Source organism: Arachis ipaensis, chromosome B01 (assembly GCF_000816755.2).
Source record: "Arachis ipaensis cultivar K30076 chromosome B01, Araip1.1, whole genome shotgun sequence".
NCBI lineage: Eukaryota > Viridiplantae > Streptophyta > Magnoliopsida > Fabales > Fabaceae > Arachis > Arachis ipaensis.
Genome location: NC_029785.2, coordinates 93,469,014 through 93,492,676, shown reverse-complemented (window position 1 = coordinate 93,492,676; position 23,663 = coordinate 93,469,014). Strand labels below are relative to the sequence as shown.

At 37.5% G+C, this 23,663-nt stretch overlaps 3 protein-coding genes across 7 annotated transcripts; 1 reads left to right on the top strand and 2 right to left on the bottom strand.

Annotated features, from left to right (window-relative positions):
• Nucleotides 1,952-5,716, top strand: LOC110271637 (PHD finger protein ALFIN-LIKE 3-like). 5 transcript variants are annotated; one of them, XM_021122661.1, is made up of 5 exons: nt 3,457-3,474; nt 3,732-3,756; nt 4,178-4,254; nt 4,359-4,398; nt 5,369-5,716. In XM_021122661.1, exons 2-5 carry the CDS (start codon nt 3,749-3,751, stop codon nt 5,505-5,507), a joined length of 264 nt encoding a protein of 87 aa, XP_020978320.1. In that variant the 5' UTR covers nt 3,457-3,474; nt 3,732-3,748; the 3' UTR covers nt 5,508-5,716. The 5 variants fall into 5 exon arrangements, 2 of the variants coding, with proteins under 2 accessions (XP_020978320.1, XP_020978326.1); XR_002362211.1 differs by lacking the exons at nt 3,457-3,474; nt 4,359-4,398; nt 5,369-5,716 and adding exons at nt 1,952-2,129; nt 2,271-2,474 and having other exon boundaries at nt 3,687-3,756; XR_002362209.1 differs by lacking the exons at nt 4,178-4,254; nt 4,359-4,398; nt 5,369-5,716 and adding exons at nt 1,952-2,129; nt 2,271-2,474 and having other exon boundaries at nt 3,214-3,474; nt 3,687-3,992.
• LOC110266243 lies at nt 13,983-14,609 on the bottom strand. The gene has a single exon (XM_021110506.1). The coding sequence runs from the start codon at nt 14,607-14,609 to the stop codon at nt 13,983-13,985; it is 627 nt and encodes a 208-aa protein (XP_020966165.1).
• On the bottom strand, nt 16,837-17,808 carry LOC107609282. The gene has a single exon (XM_016311171.1). It carries the CDS (start codon nt 17,806-17,808, stop codon nt 16,837-16,839), a length of 972 nt encoding a protein of 323 aa, XP_016166657.1.

Sequence of the window (23,663 nt, the reverse complement as noted above, 5' to 3'; positions counted from 1 at the left end):
ATTTAAAAGTAAATGGGTCAAGAATGATTTTGAAGTAAGATATTGAGCCTGATTGATGTGTTGAAAGTGTTTTCTGAAAAACCATTGGATTATTGTTTTATATTGAGATTATGAAACGCTATCCGCCCGGTAGGGGCCAAGGTTGGATCCCGCCTGTCGAGGTAGCGGCGGCGGCGTAAGGGCGGTGGTTTGTCCCGCTTGCGCTTAGATGTGAGGTCGGTGGCAATAGATCCCGCTCGCATCCCTTCGGATCATCAGAGCGTACAGGCGCAAAATCCTGGATAGTGATCCGAGCACTATATCTCGAGGGTTCCCATACCATGATTCCGAAGGGCAACGTCTCCATAGAGATGTGTCGGGTTGGCAGTTGAACCGACAATGTGATATCACAGCTAGTAGGGTAGACATTCATCATTTGTATTTATGTGACATTGTTTGGGTGTGCATATTGTAATTGGCTGACCTATTTGAATACTTATGCAAATTGCTAACTGCTATATTTGTTGTAATTGCTATTGATTGTGTTTGAACTACATTATTTGTGATTGTGATTGATTGGTTGGTTTGTGATGGATTAGTTGATGATTGAGTTGTTTGGACCGGAGGCTGTGTTGGATTGGATGGGCTTGAGGCCATGATTGGTATATTGAGTCTAGTTTTGTATAAAGTATCTGACCGGTTCAGCTTAGACTTAATGAACCTATGCTTGGAACGGGATGATCATTTATACCGCGTAGGTAACTGCTTCATGGTTGCGGTCTAGGAAAGTATGAAAAATCAAACTCTTACAGCATAGATTTAATTGAACCTATGTTTGGGACATGTTGGTCATTCATACTGTCTAGGAAAAACTTTTCAGATTTTACAAGAAAGGAAAAAGGTTTTGTTTTAAATTATTTGAGAAATTTACCAAGTCTTCAAAAAGGGATTTTTTGGATTTCTAATGTGTACCCAAGGTTTTTGGAAAGACTCATAAGACGAGCAATGATCACTGTACTCTAAGAATAATTTTTATTTTACGTATCTTGTTATAGTAATTTCTGTAACCCTATAGTGAGAACAAGCAAAGACGACATTCTCACTCCCCTACAGGTTATTCCTTTTCAGGATATGGACGACGAAGCTTCAGAAGAGTTATATTCTTTTTTGTTTATTTGTTATTGTTGTATTATCTTAGCTATTATTTTTTTGCCTCGCCTTGATCTTTATTAAATTTGTAAGAGGGATAGGTAATTATGATATGTATGTTTGTAAATGTTGTTGCCACTTTTTTTGTTAAATTTTTTGTTTTTATAATTTTTATAAAACTAAAATAACTGTTGATGGTTGATTTTAATGATTCTAAAATAATTCTGTTGATGGTGTTTCACTTCTTTATTAAATTTTGATGGTGTGCTATTTTGGAACTTTCTCTTTTCAGGTTTGGATTTTTCATTATGATAATTATTGTGTAACACCATACCACTCAGAGCTTTATGCCTCGGATGTAAATCAGAGGTGCCGAGGTGCTATGACCTCTAAAAATAAAAATACGCATATAATATAGTCAAAAGAAATTATAACTAGGAGCCTTAAAAAAGAAGTTGAACAAAACACCAACAGAAAAATGCATCACTCACGATCGGATCAATGCAGAAAAGTAGACACTACAAGAAAAATATGTTTTAGCGACAAACTTTTAGTGGCAATAATATAATAGCCACTAATTCTTTAATTTAAGTTATGTTTTTTGCAGCAATTATATATTTTCCATTGTTACTATATATTATAATGGCAATTGTCATAATTGTCACTAATAAATAAATAAAAAAGCTTTTTTTAATGAAAAATTTTAGTGGCCATAGTATTATAGCCAGTATTATTCTAATTAAAATTACTAAAATTATACTATATTAACAATTATCATTATTACCATTAATAAATATAAAAAACAAATTTGTAATGTAAGAGATTCAGAGAAAGAGATTTAGAGAGATCTTAAGCTCACCGCAGAAGCCCGCCGTAACCGGCGCTGCCACCCTCGCCACCGCAGTTCAGATCGAGCCAAGGCGCGTCCTCCACCAACGTATCTCCAGATCTGGTAGCAATGCATCTCCAGATCTGGTAGCAACGCCTTCTTCGCAAACGAGGTTTGTCGCTACATTCGTCTCTTGTCTTTTCTGCTCTGCCATTGCCGATCTCTCACCTTCACTGCCACTAGTTACACCGCCGGTAGATATTCTCCCCTTTGTTTTTCATTTTATATTTTTGTTAATTCTGAAATTCTGCAGGATTTTGGTGTTGTTATCGCCGTCGCTCAGCTTGCTCTCCATGGCCGCCATGTGAAGTAGGCTCTGACGAGACAACACCAGTAGCATCACGCACGTCTTCCTCCTCCGGTAGCAGCGGCGATGACATTGGTTTCAACACTCTCCTTTCTTCGATTAATGTTTGTTTCACCAGCCCTGCTTAATTAATTACATTTTCGGTTACTTGTAAGTCTAATTTCTATTTGATTATGTCAATTCTCTTTTATTATATGGTTTGAAACTCTCTATTATGTCAATTCATTCTTGATCTCAGTTCAAAATTTTTTTGAAGATTTTCTGGATATTTAAAAAACATACTCTGCTATTATAAAGGTCTATTTATTTAGTTTTTAGTTCTAGTTTGAGTTTTGACTGATTTCTGTTTCAATGTATTGTAATGTTGGTATGCATATTAGTGTTGTTGGTTCTGCACTGGTTCCTATTTGATTTGGATAGGTAACAAGCATTTGGAATGATGCTTTAATGTGTTTGAAATTCTAATAGTCTGATAAACTGTGACCATGGCTTGATCTCTCTGACTGTAAACAGAAAATTCAATAGCATCCCTTATCTTTGGAATATTCTATCTTAATGTTGATGACATCAAATGACCTAAAATTTGAAGTGACTTTGTGCTCTTTTTTCAAAGTTATCATTTCCATGCATCACATCTGTTATGAGTTTCTATTTTCTTCACCTTTTCATTTTTCTTTTGTGCATGAGAAATAGTTTTGTGGATTTCATATTATGCGGTTTGATTTTACAGCATGACCGTTAGAGAATTAGGTTTATCTGGTCATAGTGTAAGCATTTGTCCAACCGTTTCCCATTTCCTTTGTGCTGGCTTTACAGAGATATGAATCACCATCAAATGTCTTATACATGCCAGATATGAAACTCTTAGTAACGAAGACAATGCTGCAAGGGACTCCAAGAATGGAGATACCAAAGATATTTCTCAAAGTGAAAAGTCTATTCTGGAAAAGGATCTTGAAGCAGCTCTTGACTCATTTGACAATCTTTTTTGCCGACGCTGTTTTGTAAGCCTTTTATCCCATGGGGGGTACTGAATAGCCTTCATTTTCTTTTGATCTTTATATCTCGCCAGCAGACCTAATGTCAATTTTCACCTTTTCAGGTTTTCGATTGCCGATTACATGGATGTTCCCAGGATCTTGTCTTCCCCGTAAGTTTTATTGATAGGTTATTATCTTCATGAATTTTCTTGCATATTTCTTGACTCAATAAATTTAATAGGTTGAGAAGCAACCTCTGGAACCCTCTTGATACTGAAAATGAACTGGACTGAATTGTTTTAAATCGGTAGACCGTCTCTGCTTTTGATTTGTCTGAAGAATTTTCTGAAACAGTTTACTTAAGGTTCTTGAATTATTTTAGGTACTTAAATCAGGAAGGTTTTTCAATGCTACCTCTTCGGCCTAGGCTGATGTTGAAGAGAAATGTTCAGGTGGTTCTTTATCTAGGAAGAAGTCTTCTGCTAAAAGGAGAATAAAATGCAGCCAAAGTAAAAGTGCCTTGGAAAGCTCTTGAAAAGAACTGCTAGAGAAAGTAATGGAGATATTTGGGAGAAACAGGTCAGCATATGCTTGGGTCAAATGTATTACCTGTGCTTTCTCTGATGCTTACTTTCATGCGTTGGACCCCTAATCTTCATCTTCGATTTGTCATGCTGTTCAAAGACTTGGAAGATATGAGAGTAAGTTACTTTATTCCATTAACATATATCTATTTTCTTTTCCAATTTTATTTAATCTTGCTCTGGTAATGATTAACTAACTCCATAGTTTAGTTAATTTGTATGTTATTATTACATATATTTGCTTCTTTTTTTTAAATAATGTTTGCTTATTTGGGTTGTGTATATATAGGAGCAACATCAAAATTGGTTCTTCAATTGATGAATATCAAAGGTTTAAGTATTGCTCATGTCAAGAGTCATTTACAGGTATATATATGAAGTTACATAATTGTTATCACAACCTGAATTTGAATATTTTAATTTGGTTAATTTTTTTTATTTCCATCTATCTATTTCTTTTTTTTTTCTATATGTACAGGAGCAAGAAGGTAGAGGACACAAATTATCAAGGTACATATATATAAAATGTTTAGTTTAATTTTTTTAATTATTCTTTGCAAGATTATCAATGAGTAATTAGGGTTACATTTTTGCTTAATTGCAAACCTAATGAATTTAATTATGTGTGTATATATAAATGACAGTAGTAATGGCTGATCATCATAGGCTTCTAATAAAAAATGGAGAGAAATAATGTTTATAATCTCAGCCAGCTTCCCATGCTTCAAAGTTATAGGTTTACACACATTAGCTTCATCACATTAATTAATTTAATTAATTCAAATTCCCTCAAATATTTTTTTATTATTTCTCATAATCATTGTAAATAATTACCTTACAAATGTATAACCGTTTTCTTATATAAGTAAATAGATTTATAGAGTTGGCTTTAGTTGCTCTTGGAATGAGTAAACAAAAATCAAATTGTAAGAAAGAAATAATTAGACATAAAGGAGGCGCATGTCTATATAATAAAAGACAATAGAAGTAGGCAGTGCAACTTAAGAAAATCATAGCACCTGATGCACTTTAGTTAGCTTTTGTACAGTTGACCATGTTGATGGCTGCAACTAGTAACCCGTAACTAAATGTTTAATTAGAATATGAATTCATTACTTTATCCATTATTATTGGTATCATACCCAGTTGAGCTACTTTCTGTTTCATAGTTTGATTAGCAGAACCTTTTGGTTTTATCTCTATAATCTTTGAGCATCAGAGAGTTCAAATTTTTAAGTTTAATTAATTACTAATCAGATTCATTCCTTTTCTTGTAGTATAAAAACATGTACTTTCTAATTGTATTCAATGTTTTTTGATGTCATAAGTCCTGATACTATTTGCATGATGCTGATTTTCTCCCCAAGTTTTCTAATATGCTTTAGTTTGTTTTCATGTATCCTCTCAAGTTTGTAATTGATTTGCGATGCTGTCCTTTTGGTCATGTTTAAGTAATATCCAGCTCTCATTTTACATGCAGGAAGAGACTATTTACTATGATAACTGATCTTCCAACAATATTTGATGTTGTTACAGGAATGGGAAAGACACCAGCTTCTAATCATAGCAGTAACAAATCTAGGCTAAAAATGAAAGTTATGCTACTTTTAAATTCTTAGATCAATTGCTAAAAATAAAAGTTAGGCTACTTTTCAAGGTGCAAATTTAGATCATTGCTAACACTTGTATCGCTACATTGATGTAATATAGTTATAGGCATGTAGCATTTTTTGTTGTTTAGATTTGTAACATGATTTATTACTTTTCAAGAGAAATTTGTGTATCAATATTTTGAATTTAATAAAATATCTCATTTTGTAGTAATTAATTTTAGCATTTTTGTATTATCCATAATAATAATAATAATAATAATAATAATAATAATAATAATAATTGTTAGTAAAAATAATTGAAATTCTAGAAAAAAAATAATTTGTTGCTTCTAAAAAAATGAGTATAATATAACTAAAAAATTTTTTAAGATTTTAGCGGCAATAGTAATGGCAGCTAAAAGTGAATAATAGTATAATTTTAGAATTTTTTTTAGTGGCCATATAAATTGCCGGTAAAATGGATTTTAGCGGCAATAGTAATGGCAACTAAAAGTGAACAATGTTTCCATCTTAGAATTACTTTTAGTGGCCATATAAATTGCAAAGAAAATTGCTCCTAAAAATTATATACTTTTTGTGGCCATTAAAGTGGTCTTTATCGGCAAATGTTATAATGGCCACTAAAACCTTTTAGCGGTGAAGCATAAGACGGCTAATGTCTAATTGCCGCTAAAAGTGATTATTTTTATAGTGAGATAAGATCAAACGGAAAAAGGATAATATATAAAATCAGAATTTCAAAAGATACAAATAACAAGCTCTAGACTCGACCTGCGAATCAAAGGCCAGCCAGAGTATACATATACATATAACCCAAAAGTCTAACTCAAACTCCAAATAAATCCCTATTTCTCCAAGTTCACCTTTAAGAGGGATAAAATATAATATATACAAGGTGAAGAATTTTTTACATATATGTTCATAAACAAAATACAAATACTAAGTCCCAAAAGAGTTCTTCACTTGTAAAGAGTCTTCAGAATGCTCAGTGAGGTACCTCCTGACCTGCATCTGAAAAACAACAGAATATGTATGGAATGAGAACCGGAGGTTCTCAGTATGGTAAAGGGGCCCACATAGATAATATATAAGGTCCTGAAAAAAGCCAGAGACATTCCTAAAACTCCAATACTCAAAATTAAACTTAAAGATTATACTAAACCATAAGTTTCGGCAATCTATCCTGTGATTCTAATTCTAATCTAACTCTTCACTTTCTATCTTCTTCAAACCTTCTAATCACCATATAGAACAGCCCTCATCACACCTCCGTCATATGAGGGACCTCTCAGTTGCAAAGACATATAAGACAGGTAAAGAAAACACAGATAGGATGCAATTATAGCAAGTAGGACAAATAGAAGACAAGCATAGCTAATCAATTAGGCAAACCAAAGTAATACACACTCAAGCAAAGTATACAAATGCATATGATGCATGCTTGTCCTATGGCTGATGATATCATCTGTCGGTTATATAGCCAAACCTGACATGTCCTGGTAGCTAACCTTGGACAGAAACACCACCTCGAAGAGCAAGCAGGTTTGAGCCACAACTCCTCGCATACTACCCACTTGACCCAGAACAAGTGGATTGAACCACTACTACTGCATACTATGCAGGCGGGTGTTTACGAACTCAACCCAAAGCAAACGGATTAAACCACTACTGCTACTACTGCCTAGGCATCATAATCACTGATCCAGAGTAAGTGGAACGAACCACTACTACTGCCACTGTCTAGGTATCTCAGTCACAAAAATTCTTTCTTAATATCATTTCAATTCTTTCATATTCATTCAAAATTCATAACTAAACTCAGTTCTCATCATTCTTCTTCCTCGTCTCTTATCCGGAGCAAGTGGACAACGCCACTGTATCTTATCCGATATCTCAACTCTTACCCGGAGCAAGTGGATAACGCCGCTACCTCTTATCCGAGGTCTCTTTCTCAATCAGATTCAATCTCATACCACATTCAATATTTTCGCACCTCATTAATTAATCTGTTCTCTTCACAGTCCTCCTTCCACTTCAATTTAACTTTCTCAATAATTTCACTCTTCTTCTGTAATCTAAAAACTAGCCTTCAGGCCTTAAAATAGTTACCGAGGTTTGGAAAACTAGAGGGGTAGTTTTAAAACTCAAAAACATAATTTTCAGCCAAAATAGAATTCTGTGTATGCGAAAGTGTGAAATCTTCCATTCTCGCGTATGCGACCCTTATTCGCATACGTGGGATGTCTGGGTAGAGTCCAGGGTCCGCATCGCATGTATATCCACGTACGCATGGGCTGCAAAATTAGCAAAAAGCTGCTAAGTTCATAAAAATCAGTTTTTTACACCCAACTTCGAACACGCATAACTGTTTTTGTTAAAAATTATTTTTAGTCCGTTCTTTGAACGTCATGAACTTCACGGACCCAATTTTCATTTAAGGCAAGTTTTACAGAATTTGAAAATCCGAAAGCCAAGTTATGACCCGCCGAAATTGGTCAAAATTTAACTTTTATCAAAAAGCACCAAACCGCTAATTCTCCAAAGTTCTCAATTTTAAACCAAAGTTTCATACCCAAAACAACCTTAAAACTCAATTCGACACCTTCCATTCATTTCACAACATACTAACATCCAAAACTCTAAATCTATTCAACAATTTCTATACATATCTTCCATAATTCCTCAACTAAATCAACACCAATCATATTCACATTCATGCCTCAACAGGCTAACATACAGATTCTTCAAATCCAAATACAAACCACACCAATCTTAATTCATTATATTTACCCGAATTTATCGGTCACGACCTTGGACCCAAATCTCACCTTTCATATCATCAACTATCATCATTATACTTAATCACACACACACACACACACACACACACACACACACACACACACACACACACACACACACACACACACACACACACACACACACACACACACTTCCCCCCTTCCCCCTCATTCCAACACATATCCTTTTTAATTTACATCATAATACTCATCATACATATTATACATACATACATACATATATATATATAGACACACACACACACACATTTAACCCACCAAACTCAACAATTTAAAGCATTCAAGCCTATCTTATGGCCACTAAAATGAGTTTTCATGTAACATTATACAATAACTACGAGAAACCAAAATCATACCTTGGTTGATTTCTCCCTAAGCCGCAAACGCCACAAATTCTCTTCTTCGCAAGCCTTAAGGTCTTCAAATTAACTCAACCAGCTTACATCCACCATAACTTAGTTCCAATTCACCACTTTGACTTTAATTTCACAAGAATTCAATCTAACACTAGACAATTTCATATGTAACCACAATAACAATTCCTAAACTCAAAAAAATCAAAGATTCACAAGGTTTATAAGTTTCTCACCTCACCCACGGATGATTTAGACAAAATCCAACAACATCTCGGCACTAGAGTACACCTAAATCATCAAGAATACCAAATTTCTCAATACCCCAAACCAAAATTGCAAAAATGTGGAAACTGATGAACTGGGCATGAAATTTATAGATCCTAACCATAATGTTTAGTTAGAATTGAAGAGGACTCCGAGACGAACAGCTCGTCAATCAAAATTTCAGATTGAAAGATATGATGAATTGAAGTTGAAAGTGATTGGAGAATTAGGTTTTGGTTCTTGATTCTCCTCTCTTCAGCATGGAATGTGAATGGGCTTCGGCCCACTTGAGCTCGGCTCAATTGGTTCGGCTTGTTGGCTCAGTTTTGGGCCAAAATCTTTAAAATTAGTATTAAAATTTGTATTTTAAACATTTTTACCCTTCTAACTTACCAAATTTACTTTCCTAATTTTTTTGAATAATAATTAATTTATTAGTTAATTATTTATTAATTATTCAGAATTTACATATTGTAATGTTCTTATCTTGTGTTTTGACATGAACCTGATTATAGAGCTTTATGAATGTAAAAACATAAAAAAAAGTCAAGTATATTTGTTATGAGGATTTTGGTGGAATATTTGTGTTTTGTAGTGATTATTTGACAATTAATACTTATGCAAATTTAATGAATTTGTTCACTGAGTTGTAATTGAATTGTGATTAATTAGCATCAGTTTATATCAACTCTTGATAATTTGCATCTTTGATTGGCTAATTTTGAACTTTGAGAATAGTTTCTCAAAGAATTAGTTATTTAACTTGTAGGTTCTAATTCAATTTTTACTTTGATGAAAATAATGTTATGTGTTATTTTTTAATTTTAGTTTTCATTGTTCATATTTGTAGGGGTACAAAATTGATGTTAATATATTAGACTTTCTATTGACTGAAATATGCTAGAAGAGTCAAGAATTATAAATTCTATATAATACAAATTTTATGTTTGGAAAAATTTATATTTAGTTGAATTTGTAGGACTTATTTTATTATAAAAGAATCTTAATGACAAGTAAGATATTTTAATTAATCTATATGATTATATGTTATATAAATGTTTAGTTAGCGTGTTTACAAAATTAATTGATATATTAGTTATTTAATTAATTATTTTAAAATGAACCTTCTATTTTGTAAGTAAAAGAAAAAAAATGTTACAAAAACAAGTAGTATTTTGTAACAAAATATTATGACAAAAAAAAATCTAAATGATTACAAAAAAGAGTTTATTTGTCAAATTTGTTACCGAAATGTATGAATATCCACTTAATCACAAAAGTATGAATATCCACATAACTTTATATACATAGACTTATTTCAAAGAGTCTCAATTACAAGTTCTACCCTTCTAAAACCAAAATAATAAACGACGAGGGGAAAATAAATTCTAACAACTCAACTTGTGAAAATAATCTTCTACCTCTTATAGTTCCACACTAAACCTTCGCACCAATAGCTGAAAGGGATGGAGATAGGGGGTAAGAATGTAACACCCTACCACAGAGAGTCTTATGCTTAAGTCATAAAATAGAGGTGGCGAGGTATTACGACCTCTAAAATAAAATTTAGTACGTATAGTATTGCAAAGATGTTTATAACTAGGAGCCTTTGAAGAAAAATGGGTAAATCAAAACCGTTAAATCAAAATGTCCAACACTTCGATCGATAGCGTAAATGAAACAGAAAAAAAGTATTCTAATGCTAAGAGATATACAAAAGAGTGCCAAAATACATATATATGAAGACTCGGGACCCGGCTTGCGAAGATAACCGGTCCGAGCATATAAGTATGTATATACATATATAAAGGAATTGCCCAAAAGAACCCAAAAGACAAAATACAAAACCTATTTCTCCAAAATAACCTCTAAGAGGAGTTAATACAAAATACATATACAGTGAAGAATATATTATCTAAACAGGTATATAATGACCAAAACAAAATCCCAAAAGCTAAGGATCTCCGCCAAAAGAAAGTCTCCAACATGCCTCAGCGAGGAGCATCACGTCATACATCTGAAAACCACAAAATCCGCATGGGTGAGAACCGGAGGTTCTCAGCATGGTAACAGTGCCCAAATATCTAACATGTAATGTCCTGGAAAAGCCGAAGGCAATCCTAGAACTCCCAAGTTATAATCAAGGCATATAAATATAACTAAACCATGAGAAATGTAAAAGTAGGCAACTAACTTAAGGATCTTCAATTCTAACTAAATATCCCTTTCTAAATCCTGCAAACCTCCCAACCGCCAACAGTAATAGAGATGCAAACACAAGTATATCAAACAAAGAGATGCACAAGTAGGAAGCAAGTAAGGCAATTAGGCAATTATCAAGTAATGATGCAAGCAATTAGGCATTCCAATCAGTTCACATATAATACATATGATGCATGCCTGTCCTAGTGGCTGATGAGTCTCATCTGTTCGTTATAAAACCAACCCGATAAGTCATGGTAGCTAACCATTGGACTGTCCCTCTGTCGTGCATCCCCAACTCGAGTTATACTCTTCATAAATCATAATTTCATATATATCGAACACCCTCACTGGTGTATATTTACGGGGGCGAGCTCATCCGGGACTTTCACAGTGTCCGGCCACACTTACGACGTAGGGTCAGTAGAGTATCGAGTCTCCACCTGGAGCACGTGGTGGCTAGCCACTGCTTTCATCCAGGAAAACTCGTATCTCAGATAGGTGGAGTGCAATCAATCATAATACCAACAATTCAATTCAGCATATATACATTCAATCACAGCCATACATTAATATTCATCTCAGCTATCTAGCTTACAAATCATAATCCATACTCAGCCATAATCAGTATCATACATAGCCATTCGGCTCATATAACCCTCAGCCATTCGGCTCATACCATATACAGCACTCCACCCTTCTCCTCAACAACTCATATCATCATCATTCATCATACTCATCATAGCGTCCCCTTTTTTCCTCCACAAGTTACCCTCTTCCCTAATTTTACTCTCATCACTAGGCATTCTATATCAATTCAATATTTAAAGGATAAAATTGGGGATTTATAAGTGTGAAAAAATATTTCGAAAGGTTACAAGCTTGTTGGGAATGCGAAAGACTTGAAAACAATAGCTTTAGAAAAGGATTGGGTCGCGTGCGTACACACAGGGGTGTGCGTGCACATGCCCAGAAATGATTTTTGAAGTGTGCGTACGCACAAGTCTGTGCGTACGCATAGAAAACAAAATCTTTAGGGTTGAGTGCACGCACAAGGTATACTAGCGCCACCAACAGCGTGTCATTCCCAACGTGTGCGTACGCACAGCTCCCAAAACTCCCTTGGCCATATACGCGCACAGAGAATGCTGACGCTCCCAACAGCAGCCCCATTTCCACTTGTGCATACGCACGGGGCTGTGCGTGTGCACAGGCTCCAGAATTCCACAGGTTGTGTGTGCGCACAGGGCTGTGCGTGCGCACATAACTCAGAACTCACAAATTCTGCAGAATCTGCAGAATTCATATTTTTTACCAAAACTTCCAACGATCATATCTCCTTTCGCAATATTCAGATTTCAATCAAATTTAAACCATTTTAAAGCTTATGAAATTATCTTTCAATTGATATAAGAATCATCAAATTCTGAAAAAAATTGCTCAAGATATGATCCGTTGAAGTTCATCAAAATTCTACTTTTACCACAACTTTTAAACTCCCCATTTTCAAACATACATTTACTAACCCATACAAAATCAACCAATAACTCAACCATTCCAACATCAATCATTTTCAAACCCCTTTTTAATCATCAACCCACCAATGCCACCATATTTAGCCAAATCTCACATCATAATCAACATTCCATAAATCAATTCAATATTCAACCTTCCCTCTCTCAATTTCCAAAACACTAATCAATTCCATCAATAACAATATATTTTCACATATCAATATCAAACTCCAAAAATATGCTCATCAACAAGAGCTTCAACCTTTTCATCAATTAAACATATCAACCCGTATATCCATCTCAATCTAATTCATTCATCAAATATATCAACATGTCACAATCAACTAAGTTTATGCACAACAACACAAATTACATCATTCATCAACTACCTCATTATTTCAAAACCCTATTCTAAGGCCACTAGCCTACGTTTTCACAACGACATTATATTTTAGATATAGGAAACCAAAATCATACCTTGACCGATTCCCATTCCACCCGGAACACTCTCAAATTCAACTTCCAAGGTCTCCAAAATCTCACCAACAGATTTCCAAGCTTGGGATTCCACACCAAAGCTTTCCAAAATCACCAATCAAGCTCCGAAACACACATATACAATGCCTAAGCCATAATATCACACCCAAACACAATAACTTAATCACTAAATCACAAAATCTCAAGTCTTTAGCTTAGGGTTAAGAATCTCACCTTACCCAAGGACCAAGGGAGCAAGAACAAGCCTTCTCTTCAAGTTAATTTGATCCTATAACACAAAGGAGCTCAAAATCTCAACATTTTTGCCCATGAAACTCGAAACTAAGGGCTGGAGTTCGAAGAAGAAAATGTAGCTTTCCTCAAGATTCCTTGTGTTGGTTTTGTAGAGCTCGATGCTGCAGTCACGTGGCCGTAAACAGTGTGTTAATCGGAGCTCCGGATCAAATGTTATGATCAATGGAAGTTTGGAGGTGAAATTGGAACAAGGGTTTTTAATTTTCCCCCTTTCCCTTTCTTTTTACAGTGTGTGTGCGTTGTTTTGAAGAGAAGAGAGCTGAGCTCTCATTAATTAGTGAGGCTTGGCTGGGCCCCTGGGCCCATTTGGGTCCAGTTGGCCCGATTTGGCCCATTCGGCCCAATCTTGAGCCGATTTCTTTAAAATTGGTGTCGAAATTCTCGTTTTAATTTTCTCTATCACATTAAACCATAAAAACCTCATTTCTCACTTTCTAGAATATATTTTAATTTATGGGTTAATTAGCCATTAATTAACCAGATTTTACATTCTACTCACCTAAATGGGAATTTTGCCCACAAAATTCGAATTTAGTTACCTGGGAACAGGTGTGGGTAGTCTGCTCGCATTTCTGACTCAAGCTCCCAGGTGTACTCCTCAACACTGGCTCGACTCCATGCCACTTTCACTAATGAAACCTCTTTTCCACGCAACTTCTTAAAACTTGTGTCATCAATCTTGACCGGAGTCACCGGCAGAGTCAAATCTTCCCTTAATTGAACCGATTCTGGTTCTAACACATGACTAGCATCAGGAGTATACTTCCGAAGCTGCGACACATGAAATACATCATGCAGGTTCGAAAGGTAAGGTGGTAGAGCCATTCGATACGCCACCGGTCCAACCCTCTCAAGAATCTGAAACGGACCGATGTATCGAGGATTTAGTTTCTTTGTCTTAATCGATCTACCTATTCTTGTTGTCGAAGTAACCTTAAGGAAAGCATGGTCTCCTTCCTCAAACTCTAAGGGCTTCCGCCTTTGATCTGCGTAACTCTTCTGACGACTCTGAGTAGTGAGCATCCTATCTCTGATTTTCTTAACTTGTTCAGTGGTTTTGACTATCATCTCAGTCCCCAACAGGCTCTTTTCCCCGGCTTCATACCAGCATAGCAGAGATTGGCATTTTTTCCTACAAAGAGCCTCATATGGAGCCATTCTGATACTCGCATGGTAGCTGTTATTGTACGCAAACTCCACTAGCAACATATACTGATCCCAGCTCGCCGGCTGGTCCAAAACACATGCCCTCAACATATCTTCTAGGGTTTGAATTCTTCTCTAAGAATGTCCATCCGTTTGAGGATGGTAAGCTATACTTAAGCTCAAACGGGTTCCAAAAACTTTCTGAAATGTACCCAAGAACCTCGAAGTAAAATGGGGATCCTTGTCAGAAATTATAGTCATAGGCACACCATGAAGCCTCACAATCTCCTTGATATATAGGCACGCTAACTCCTCAAGAGTATAGTTCATCCAAATGGGTAAAAAGTGAGCCGACTTCGTCAGTCAGTCTACAATTACCCAAATAGCATCAAAACCGGTCCTAGTCCTCGGCAGTCCCGATACAAAATCCATCGGAATGCTCTCCCACTTCCATTGCGGGATTTTTAAAGGTTGTAACGTCCCAGAAGGTCTCTGATGTTCAATCTTTACCTTTTGACAAGTTAAGTACTTTGAGACATATTCTACCACATCATTCTTCATACCAGGCCACCAGAACGTAGCCTTTAAGTCATGGTACATCTTAGTACTCCCAGGGTGGATAGAAAATTTGCTTTTGTGCGCTTCCCTTAATATGTCTTGCCGCAGAGTCCCAACATCTGGCACAATGATCCTACCCTTAAATCTGCACAGCCCATCTTGATCCTCTGACACTCTCCACTGCTTCCCTTTCTCAATAGTTGGCAACACCTTCGGCAATACGTTATCGTTTTGATGAGCCTTTAGAAGTTCAGATTTAAAGTCACTTGAGATCTGTAATTGGCTCAAACACAAGGTTCCAGACACTTTCCAAACACAAATCTTCAAACTCTCGAATGCCCTGAGCAACTCCTCTTCTCGAAGCATCATCCAAGCGGCAGAAAGCGATTTCTGACTTAGTGCATCCGCCACAACATTTGCTTTTCCCGGATGGTAATCCAACTTAAAGTCATAGTCCTTCAATAACTTCGTCCACCTCCTCTGTCACATATTGAGCTCTTTCTGATCAAAGAGGTATTTCAAAATCTTGTGATCAAAGAAGACTCAGAACTTAACCCCATAGAGGTGATGTCTCCACACCTTTAGTAGAAACACAACCGCAGCAAGCTCCAAGTCGTGCGTTGGATAATTGACTTTGTGAGGTCTCAATTGTCGTGAGGCATAAGCCAGCACATTCCGGTGCTGCATCAGCATGCATCCCAAGCCCTTTAGTAAGGCAACACAATACACCTCGAACGGCTCATTCGGTTCAGGTAACACCAACACAGGTGCGGTAGTCAACTTTTGTTTCAACGCTTGAAAGCTCTCTTCACACTCAAAAGTCCAAACGAATGGCGCATCCTTGCGGGTTAACTTTGTCAACGGCAAAGCCAATTGCGAGAAACTCATGATGAACATCCGATAGTAGCCAGCTAATACCAGAAAACTCCTTATCTCAGTAATTGAGGTCGGTCACTTCCACTCCATCATTGCTTCCACCTTGGCAGGATCTACTGCTATCCCCTATTTACTCATTACGTGACCCAGAAATTTTACCTCACTCTTCCAGAACTCACATTTTGATAGTTTTGCATAGAGTTTCTTTTCCATTAGTATCTGCAACATGGTTCTCAAGTGTTCTGCATGCTCTTCTCTAGTCTTGGAATAAACCAGTATGTCATCAATGAAGACAACAACGAATTTATCCAGAAACGGATGAAAAATCCTATTCATATAGTCCATAAACACTGTAGGAGAGTTTGTCAGTCCAAAAGACATTACAGTGTACTCGTAACAACCATAATGAGTCCTGAAAGCGGTCTTAGGGATGTCCTCTTCTCTCACTCTTATCCGATGGTAATCAGATCGCAAATTGATCTTGGAGAAAACTTCGACTCCTTATAACTGATCCATGAGATCGTCAATTCTCGGCAGCGGATACTTATTCTTTATTATGACCTTGTTCAGTTGCCTGTAATCCACACAAAGCCGCATACTCCCATCTTTCTTCTTCACCAATAACACCGGCACTCCCCACAGAGAAACACTTGGGCAGATAAAGTTCTTACCCAATAGATCCTCTAGCTGAAACTTGAGCTCGACCATTTCTAAAGGCGATATTTGGTAAGGGGCAATCGAGATTGGCCCTGTTCCAGGTACCAACTCAATAGCAAACTCGACCTCTCGGTTTGGTGGGAATTCATCAAATATCGTCGGGAAATACCTCCGAAAACTCACACACAACTGGAATCTGCTCCAAGATTTGATCATCACCCGAGACTCTGGCGGTTAACAACAAAATATCCTGACATTCAGCAACAGAATAATACGCTACCATAGAATTCAAGTAATAGTTATTTACCACCACTAGCCCTTCTGTATCTTCCGGCATAAAGTACACTAACTTTGCAGAATAGTTGAGCAGAGCGTGGTTCTTAAACAGCCAGTCCAACCCCAAGATAAGATCAAGACCGATCATCGGCAAACAAATAAAATCATGTACAAAGTCACGCTGCTTGACCCTAAAGGAAACTTGCGGACATCCGAGCCTAGTTACCATGGCTTCATGGATGGCATTATATACCTTTAGGTCATAACCCAACACCACAATTTTTAATCCTAACTCACTAGCCTTCTCAAATGCAATGAATGAATGGGATGCACCAGAGTCAAACAAGGCATTCAAAATCTGACCGGCCATTTCACATTTACCTCTGATAAGTGCCTCAGACCGCTCGACACCTATAGCTGAAGTAGTAAACACCCATCCAGGCTGCTGTGCTCTCTCAGTAGCCTGTCTCTGCTTCTCTGGACAGTTTGAGGCTTTATGCCCTGGCTTCCCACATGAGTAACACAACCCCCATCCAACCTTGCACGGAACACCAGAATGGTAACTCCCATATCTAGCACAAGCTTGCTCATTCAGGGGCTGCTTCCCGAATCTTCTCCCCAGAGCAATGTTGTTGTTGTTGGGCCTTCTGAAGCTATTCTGACCTTGAGTCCTCTGTGGTGCAAAACCTCCCCGCTTAAAGGACGGACCTCTAGGAGAAAAACTCTTCCCTCGGTTCAGTGGGAATGATCCCCTCTGGCTTTCTCTTTTTGCAGCTGCCTTCTTCACACATTCTTCGGCAACTCTGTTCTTGTTTACTAACTCAGAGAAAGTCCTGATCTCCATAGGCCCTACGGAACTATAGATGTCGCTTCAGAGTCCTCCTTCATACTTGATGCATTTTCCACTCCTCAAAGTCTTCTGGAGCTCCTTGACACATACGGGAGAATCTAAACAGCTCCTCAAACTTATTTGTATACTCGGATACAGACATAGTCCCCTGCTTCAGCTACAGTAACTCCAGTTCTTTGGCTGTCCTAGCAGAATTCAGAAAATACTTCTTGTAGAATTCCTCCTGGAAGGTATCCCAGGTGATAGGGTCATCGCCCTGCTGTATGAGACGTCGGGTTCCCTGCCACCGATGTGACGCTTCCCCATTGAGCAGATAAGTGGCAAACTCGACGCACTGTTCCTCAGGTACCAACTGCGCCTGCAGTGCTTGCTCCACAGCTTGAAACCAAGTGTCAGCCTCAGTTGGATTGGTAGTCCCCTTGAACTTCGGTGGATTGACCTTTAAGAAGGTCGCTAATGTCATTGGACCTTGAGTCCCATTTCTGCCATTTCCCTCATGATTATGATTATTGTTGTTCATCTGCTGCCCAAGTGCCTCAGCGGTGGCCTGCATAGCAGCAGCCATGTTCTGCAATGCAGCCATGAAATTCACGAGGTCGTTCGGGTTAGTTTTTGGCCCATGAGTACCGGCACGTCCTCTCCCACGGCTCCGATCGCGTCAACGAAGCGCCATCTGCTTCCTATACACACCAAACAATCGATATCAAGTTGATCAGTCTCAAATATCGGAAGTCTAATGCTCAAAGTCCCAAATGCATGCTCATGAATGTTTATGCCAGTTATATCAGTCAGATATCCTAATAGCACAGAAACACAAATACAGAGAATGCACAGAAGCATAGTTAGTCCGTCCCTCAGGCTCTACAGGAACGAACTGCACTGATACCATAATGTAACACCCTACCACACAGAGTCTTATGCTTAAGTCATAAAACAGAGGTGACGAAGTATTACGACCTTTAAAATGAAATTTAGTACATATAGTATTATAGAGATGTTTATAACTAGGAGCCTTTGAAGAAAAATGGGTAAATCAAAACCGTTAAATCAAAATGTGCAACACTCTGATCGATGGTGTAAATGAAACAAAAAAAGTAATCTGACGCTAAGAGATATACAAAACTGTGCCAAAATACATATATCAAGACTCGGGACCCGGCTTGCGAAGATAACCGGTTCGAGCATATAAGTATGTATATACATATATAAAGGAATTGCCCAAAAGAACCCAAAAGACAAAATGCGAAACTTGTTTCTCCAAAATAACTTCTAAGAGGAGTTAATAGAAAATACATATAAAGTGGAGAATATAGTATCTAAACAGGTATATAATGACCAAAATAAAATTCCAAAAGCTAAGGATCTCCGCCAAAAGGAAGTCTCCAGCATGCCTTAGCGAGGAGCATCACATTCTGCATCTGAAAACCACAAAATCTGCATGGGTGAGAACCGGAGGTTCTCAGCATGGTAACAGTGCCCAAATATCTAACATGTAATGTCTTGGGAAAGCCGAAGGCAATCCTAGAACTCCTAAGTTATAATCAAAGCATATAAATATAACTAAACCATGAGAAATGTAAAAGTAGGCAACTAACTTAAGGATCTTCAATTCTAACTAAATATCCCCTTTCCAAATCCTGCAAACCTCCCAACCGCCAACAGTAATAGAGATACAAACACAAGTATATCAAACAAAGAGATGCACAAGTAGGAAGCAAGAAAGGCAATTAGGCAATTAGCAAGTAATGATGCAAGCAATTAGGCATTCATATCAGTTCACATATAATGCATATGATGCATGCCTGTCCTAGTGGCTAATGAGTCTCATCTGTCGGTTATAAAGCCAACCCGATAAGTCCTGGTAGCTAACCATTGGACTGCCCCTCTGTCGTGCATCCCCAACTCGAGTTATACTCAACATAAATCATAATTTTATATATATCCAACACCCTCACTGGTGTATATTTAGGCAATCAAACAAAGACTTAATGCTCGGTGCACATATTCATCAAAAATTAAACCAAGATTCAAGCAAGAAGCAACCCAATCAACATCAAGCAAACACTTGTAACTTATTTAATTAACAAACAACTAAACCAAAACTAATATAATTACTAAAATCAAAATGAGGTGCATTGAAAAATAAGTAAAATAAGTAGAAAAACAAGGGAAAAGCAAGAAAAAAGAGAGATGGAGGGGACTGAAGTGCATTAGGGCTTCACTCAAAGTGCATGAAAATGTTGCCCAAAATAGCACTTGTGCATACTGACGTTGGTGATTTTTGCCAGTAAAGAAGTTCATAAAAACAGTCGTGTTGTAGATATAGTCTCTAAACCAACAAAAATTTTTTCGTACAAACGTTTTGGGTGTCACAGGTAACAAACCCCTTTTAAAACTGTTAACCGAGTATTCAAACCTCGGGTCGTCTTCTCAAGGAACTGCAAGGAGGTATGTTCTTATTATTGGCTATAAAGGTTGTAATCGGGGTTTAGAATGTGAGAAGCAAGTGGTTTAAATGACAAGTAAAGTAGATGGCAATTGAAATAAGTAAATACTGTAAAGCAAGTTTTGGCAAGGTAAGAGAAATTGGAAGTCCAACTTAGTTATCTCTCTCAACAATAATGAAAGTTGAATCTAAATTCCACTTAGTTAACCTTTACTAAAGCAAAGGAAAGTGAAGGGACTAATTAGTTTGACCTTTGAATCCTAGTTATTTCCTAAGAAAAAGTTGGGATTATTGAAGTTCAGTTCAATTAGCAAGATAACGATTATCAGTTATGTTGAGTTTGATAATGTTGAGTTACTGATTTCTTAACCAAGACCAAAAGTGAAAAAAGTAAAATTGCTGGAATAAAAATGTCCTTAGATGGAAAGCAATGGTAACACAAATTAAAGAGAAAGCAATCAATAACTGAAATACCTCAAATAATCATTAATTCAAATCATAACATGGAAAGGGTTCATAAGTCAAGTTGGCAACATTTATAGATACGAATAAAAGCATTAAAGTGAAAGTAGAATAGAAACATAAATTAAAGTAAATGCTAAACCTGGATCGAGAGTTACTCTTAAAAACTAAGAGAAGTCCTAAATCCTAATCCTAATCCTAAGAGAGAGAGAGAGGAGAGAATCTCCTTCTCAAACTAAATCTAAATCATGGAAAGTGAAAATTGGCGAGCTCTCCTCGAATGGATGCGTTCCCCCACTTTATAACCTCTGGTCTATGCCTTCTGGACTTGGATTTGGGCCAAAAAGGGCTTCAAAATTCGCTATGAGTGTTTTCTGCAATTTCTGGTGCGTGGCCTCTGTCACGCGACCGCGTGGGTCACGCGATCGCGTCATTGGAGCTTTTCTTGCCACGCGGTCGCGTCAGTCATGCAACCGCGTCATGTGCGTTCTGCTTAAGGCGCGCGTTCGCGTCAGTCATGCGGCCGCATCGCTGCTGATTCACACTTGGCACGCGATTGCTTCGTCCATGCGATCGCGTGGATGCCAGTTTCTTCAGAAGCTCCGTTTTGTGCTTTCCTCCCATTTTTGTATGTTTCCTTTCCATCCTTTAAGTCATTCCTACCTTAGAAGTATAACTTTGTTCTTCATCTAACCAATCAACAATTATAGAGTATAGTCATACCAAAAGTCATGAGGTCTTTAATTAAGGTTGTAATGGGGTCAAGGTAAAGGTAAGGATATATGTATAAGGCTAAGTGAGCTAATAAGTGAATCCTTAATTAGACTAAGATCTCACCTAACATATTTAGTAGAACAAAACTTCTTTACCAATTTTCCCATATTATCCCACTTGTTGTTACATGCTCATGTTTCAATTTTTTGTTTTTATCCCATGTGCATTGCTTTTATTTTGCATTGGGAAATTTTTTTGTATCCCCTTTTATTGAATGCTGAAAAATAACTTTTTTTAATGCACATGGTAATTGAATCACTTTGATTTCTCATGAGCATGCTTCCCAAATTTTATTTTATTTCTTTTAACTTTTCTACCCTTTTGTTTCTATCATCCATGTTCCCAATAGGTTTCCCACATTTTAATCTATTTATAATTTTCTATCTTAAGCTAACCAAGGATTCAACTTGGGATTTTATTTTATTTTTTTGCTTAAGGCTAGTAGTGTGGCTAAATAGAATAAAAGGGATTTTAAAGGCTCAAGGGGGCTAACAAGGGTGATGTGAAAGGTAGGTTATTTTGGGGTAAGTGAGCTAAAATCAAATGATGGCCTCAATCATTCTTTTGGCATGTATCTATATTCTATAATTGGACATATAGATTAAAGCAAAGTAAAGAACATCAGAATAAAAAGAAACGAAACACACAGGAATGAAATTATGATTTGAATGCAACCATACAATTAAGCTCAAGACTCACAGGCTGTGTGTTCTCTAACTCAAGCATCATATATCATTCATATATGTTATGCAGGTTTAGTTAAAAATTCCCATTATTCTCATAAAAAAATTATTTAGGGTAGCCTTTAAAGTTTTGATGTTCCTCCATGATGAAATGTTGTCAACTTAACTATATGATGTAATGCTATATATACAAGGTTTATGGATTTAAATCTGTTATGTTCAATTTCCTAGTTTACTTCCTTTTTATATTTTTCAATTTAAACTATGCTATCTTATGCTAAAAAGGGTAAACTATACTAATGAATCCACTAATAAGTCAGAATTGCCAACTAAACTAAATAACTAAAAATATGAACTAAAAAAATGTAAAATGCAAAAATAGAGTAAAAATACATAAAAGCAGCAATGTATAAGTACTCAGAAAAAAAGAAAAATACAGAAAAATATCCAAAATAAAAGAAAAAAGAGATGTAGTGGTTCACCAAAATAAAATGCTAGAGATGGCGACCTCCCCACACTTAAAATGAAGCATCGTCCCTGATGCTCAGTCAAGCCGGGTGTAAAGGGGTATCATCACTGGTAGGGATGGTAGCTGGAGGCTCTGTGGTGGTGGTGGGCTGAGGGTCTAGCTGCTGTAGAGGCGGTGCTGACTGGATCGGGATCTCCGGATCTACAGCCTCTATCTGATGCGTAACCTCCTGATGTGGGGCAGCCTGTTCTGTGGCTGCCTGCTGATGGGTCTCCTCTTGGAAGTGAGTCTCCTCCTCCTCCTCCTCTGATGGCTCTGATGGTGTGTCGGGCTCTGAGGGGATGTCACCACCTTGGCGGATCATCAGCTTCAGATGCGAATAGCGTCGCTGGCTGCGACACTCCAATCTCTCATACCGGCGCCGGTTACGGCGCTCCATCTGATCAAGCTGGCGGAATAGGCGGTGCACGAGGCGGTATATGGGCTCAGAGGCAGGTGGAGGTGTAGTGGTAGCAGAAGGGGCAGCAGTGGTAGCTGTGGATGAAGAGGGTCCAGCAGACGGTGGGGCTGTCTCATCAGTAGCAGTGAAGGGTGGTGGTCTGTAGCCCAAAGCTAGGAAGTTCCTGCTGTGAGGAATGATCTTCCTGCAGTCCGCCGCTGGTGGTCTCTCATCGGCATCCTCCCATGGCACGTCAGCTCGACGGCCTAGCTGTGTAACCAGATACGAAAAAGGGAGGGTGCCTCAGACATGAACTCTGGCCATATAATGCCGGATGAAGCGTGGTAGATAAAGGTCCTTACCCTCCAGCACACACCATAGGAGGGTGATCATAGCAGCTGGGATCTTCGTCTCATGAGTACTCGGCATCACATAATTGCTCAAGATCTGGTGCCATAACTGAGCCTCATCATTTAAGTACGCCCTCTTGATCCCTCTAGGCATGGTGGTGTCCTGACCCATCTCCCAAGGAACAGTCGGGTCGGGAGCTATCCGTGCCTTTACAGCATCCCAATC

Excerpts from the sequence above, each read along its gene's own strand:
- LOC110271637 (XM_021122661.1), top strand. Across the intron at positions 4,255-4,358 it reads ATGTCAAGAGTCATTTACAG|ATGTACAGGAGCAAGAAGGT; the intron begins GTATATATATGA and ends TTTTTTTTCTAT. Across the intron at positions 4,399-5,368 it reads AGAGGACACAAATTATCAAG|GAAGAGACTATTTACTATGA; the intron begins GTACATATATAT and ends TTTTACATGCAG.
- LOC110266243 (XM_021110506.1), bottom strand. The coding sequence starts at position 14,609 with ATGGCTCCATATGAGGCTCTTTGTAGGAAAAAATGCCAATCTCTGCTA.
- LOC107609282 (XM_016311171.1), bottom strand. The coding sequence starts at position 17,808 with ATGGAGATCAGGACTTTCTCTGAGTTAGTAAACAAGAACAGAGTTGCC.